The sequence below is a fragment of the Diadema antillarum genome, unplaced genomic scaffold (genome assembly GCF_040938485.1).
Source record: "Diadema antillarum isolate AM-2024a unplaced genomic scaffold, OU_Dant_1.0 seq00001752_RagTag, whole genome shotgun sequence".
In the NCBI taxonomy this organism is placed as follows: Eukaryota; Metazoa; Echinodermata; class Echinoidea; order Diadematoida; family Diadematidae; genus Diadema; species Diadema antillarum.
This window is the reverse complement of record NW_027272434.1, coordinates 402,409-405,881: the sequence shown is the minus strand read 5'-3', so window position 1 is coordinate 405,881 and position 3,473 is coordinate 402,409. Positions and strand designations below refer to the sequence as shown.

At 41.2% G+C, this 3,473-nt stretch overlaps 1 protein-coding gene across 1 annotated transcript; it reads right to left on the bottom strand.

Annotated features, from left to right (window-relative positions):
* Positions 1 to 2,649: 2,649 nt before the first annotated feature.
* LOC139712033 (elongation factor 1-delta-like) lies at positions 2,650 to 3,473 on the bottom strand. Its single transcript, XM_071623872.1, has one exon. It carries the CDS (start codon positions 3,471 to 3,473, stop codon positions 2,658 to 2,660), a length of 816 nt encoding a protein of 271 aa, XP_071479973.1. The 3' UTR covers positions 2,650 to 2,657.

The following is a 3,473-nucleotide window of genomic DNA, read 5'->3' as shown; positions in this document are numbered from 1 at the left end:
ATGATATTTCAGGCACACATGGTGGTGTTATTAGCTCCAAACCAAGCCTGGACAAAAGTACGGAATCTAACATGAGCAGTGTTGCAGCTTTATTTTTTTTTCTTGGACCGAAAACTCGACGGGCACCTGACAGCGCAATGATTGCACCTTAAATGCACTTGGTGTGTGTGTGTGTGTGTGTGTGTGTATGTGTGCGTGTGTTAGTGTGGGTGTTGTCTGTTTGTGTGTTTGTATGTTTGTGTGTTTTGGGTATGGTAGGTGTGCAGTATATTGCTATACTTGCAAGTTTTTTTGCATGCTTAATAATAATAATACTATTAATAGTAATTATAATAATGATAATGATAATGATGATAATAATAATAATAATAATAATAAAATAATAATAATAATAATAACAATAATAATAATAAAACAATGAAAATTTATTCTGAAAAAAAATTGAACGCGAGGTACTAGCAGTATAGGTAAGTATGGTTATTCTGCCGTAGATGTAGGATTTAGGACATTAGGGGTTTAGGGTAGGGTAGCGCTCGAGATCTAGGCTATTCATCATTCACAAGTTAAACAAACGCCTTCGTGTTTGGCGTTGTATGCGGTTTCTGCGCAAGTTCATTGTTTTGAACATGAATTCTATGAATTGTGGGGGTGCTTTATATGCATCATGCTCCTTTGAATACGAGTGAAGTGCCTAACCAATTTAGAAATGAAGAATGGCATTTGTACTAATGTGCCCATGAAATAACTGTGAAGTGGCTTATTTTAAACACGAGACAAATGATACAATGAAAACCGAATTCACGCTATCCTTGTGTTTGTGTAGGCAGCATTGTTTTCTCTTTCCCGTTCTGTACAGAATACAGTGATCCCTATGCCATCTCTCTTATGCATGAGCTACATCTGAAGCGGGAAGAGTAAGCAAATGTGTTTGGTTCAGACGTCCCGCCGTTTATATATATATATATATATATATATATATATATATATATATATATATTTCTTTATCCTCCATTATCAGTGACGAATAACCAAGTACCGTTCTTTCCATGTTTTCTTATAAACCACGCCATAAGACAGAAGCTTAGTACCCTCCGATATTCTTCAGTCTTTAAACAAAATCATTTTTGAGTTTGTTTTTTTTTTCCGGGGGGGGGGGGAGGGGGAGATACACCTAGGCCTCCTTGATGTAAGCTCCAACCAGTAGTAACGTGAAGAAAAAAAAAAATCAATCAAAAACTTTTAATCCGATGAAACGAACTAGTGGCAGAACATGGGAGATAATGTTTTTGGTAAGCATGTACACGTACATGTGCAGCTAGACCATCACATCCTTCAATGTCCTTTCAATTCTTTAAAAAAAATATATATTTTTATGCATTAGCTGTTTTATACTTGTACTGCAGATGTTGTAACACATGGTGTTCATGTTCTGTATACTTCTGTTTTTTTCTATAAAATGTTGTATGAAATGCTTCAAACAAATCTTCAGTAAGTATCATCAAATCACAATATATTACACTTTTGAGGATCTCCAAACTGATGAAGACTTGTGTTTTGCGTGTGAACCCTGGCTTTCATATCGCTGCTGAAATCGCGACATTCAACCCATGCCTTGCCATTCAAAATTTTATTTCTTAAAGTATCAATTTATTTTCTTGGGTGGGGGGGGGGGGGAACTTTCACCTTTGAACCTGGTAAGCTGCCACAAACAAGACTACCATGTCTACAAAAGAAAATCTGTTCCACAATATACTAATCAGATTATAAATCATTGTTCCAGAAATGCCCTCCATTCCACAACACAAAGAGAAGTTTGATGAAGGAAAGGGCGCCGGGTAAAAATCACGGAAATCACTCTTCTCAAATCTAAATCAATTTCTGAGTTGGTCATGGACAATTTTTCACATCATGATTTACCTTGATTTCTGATAAGAAGAACAGAAAATTAATCCCACTTGATGTTTTGCTGACACTGAACAGGGATACTGGGGTATCTTAAGCATGCCAAAATTTGCAAACACTACCGACACATCCACTGGAGATCAATTTAAAAACAACAAAAAGGACAAGTGGCTTCACTACCCCTTGTTACTGCATTCCTGCTGATAAATTTTACACATTTTGCTGGTTCCCCCAACTTGGTTTTATCATCAAGTGTGACTTCTCCCTCACACCTTCGTGAGAATGAACCATTCTTACACAGAAATCATGAATATGCATCATAACACCATGAATATGCATCAATCTCTAATAAAAGGGCGGAGAGATGTCTCATCTGATGGTAACCATGGTGATTTGCGGGAGTGGCAGTATGCTAAGCTGTCTAACCACGTTTCCAAAACCACTGTCAAAGCTAACATTTTTTGTCAGGGAAAACCAGGGAGGGCGCTAACTTGAAAGAGAAATTGCCTCCAACCCACTGAGTAAGAGAAGTGTACAAGGCTTCCCATTCAAATTCAATTTAGCTTTTGAGAACAGCATGTGGAGTTTTATCTGTGTAAGGCTGTGGGACTAAGGGAAATTTGAAATCACACATCCTACAAACTGGCAGTCAGGAGTGTACCGTGGATTCGGTGGGGATGTGTGAAGTTTTCCTGGAGAGGAAAGTTCGATGAATTCTTTAGACTTTTGATGGATTCCATGCAGGAGAGGTCATGTTACACTTTATTGAAGGCAGCAATGTCTACATTCTGAATCAGATCTTCATGCTCGCAGATTGCTTCCTCAAGGTCATCCGTGCCGACTTTTTCGTCTTCAACCACGCATGTGATTTGCAGCTTCTTGATGCCGAATGCCAGAGGGACCAGCTTGGATGCTCCCCACACTAGACCGTCCATTTCCACCGATCTCACGGCATTCTCCAACTCCTTCATGTCTGTCTCATCGTCCCATGGCTTGACGTCGAGGATGATGTTGGACTTGGGAATGAGGGCGGGCTTCCTAGCCTTCTTGGCGTGGTATGCCGCTAGACGCTCCTCCCTGATTTTCTTCTCCTCCTCAGTCTCTTCCCCTTCCTCTGAATCTGAACCAAACAGATCAAAGTCGTCGTCGTCGTCGGCAGCTGGTTTTCCATTCTGAACTGGTTTTGCCTCGACTGCTGAGGGTTTGCTTTCTGGGATGGTAGGGGTGTTCAAGGCACTGAGTCTTTCGGTCAACTTGGCCACGGCAGCCTGGAGGTCAGAGGTGATCTGTCTCAGTTCGGCGTTTTCCTTCTCCACGGCCGACAGACGTGCCAGGACTTCGGCGTTGTCAACACCGACGCCCACACTCAGACCGACTCCAGCACTCAAAGTATTTTGAATGTTCTGACGTGCGCGTGCAATTTCGCTAACCAGATTGCTGGCCGCACCGTCCGTTTTCTGGACCACAAGACCACTGTAGTGGGCAGCAACGTGCTTCTGGTATTTGTACTCGGCCTCCTCAAACTTGGGGCTGTCAAACCAGATGGACTCTTGCATCAGTGGGTGGGCCAT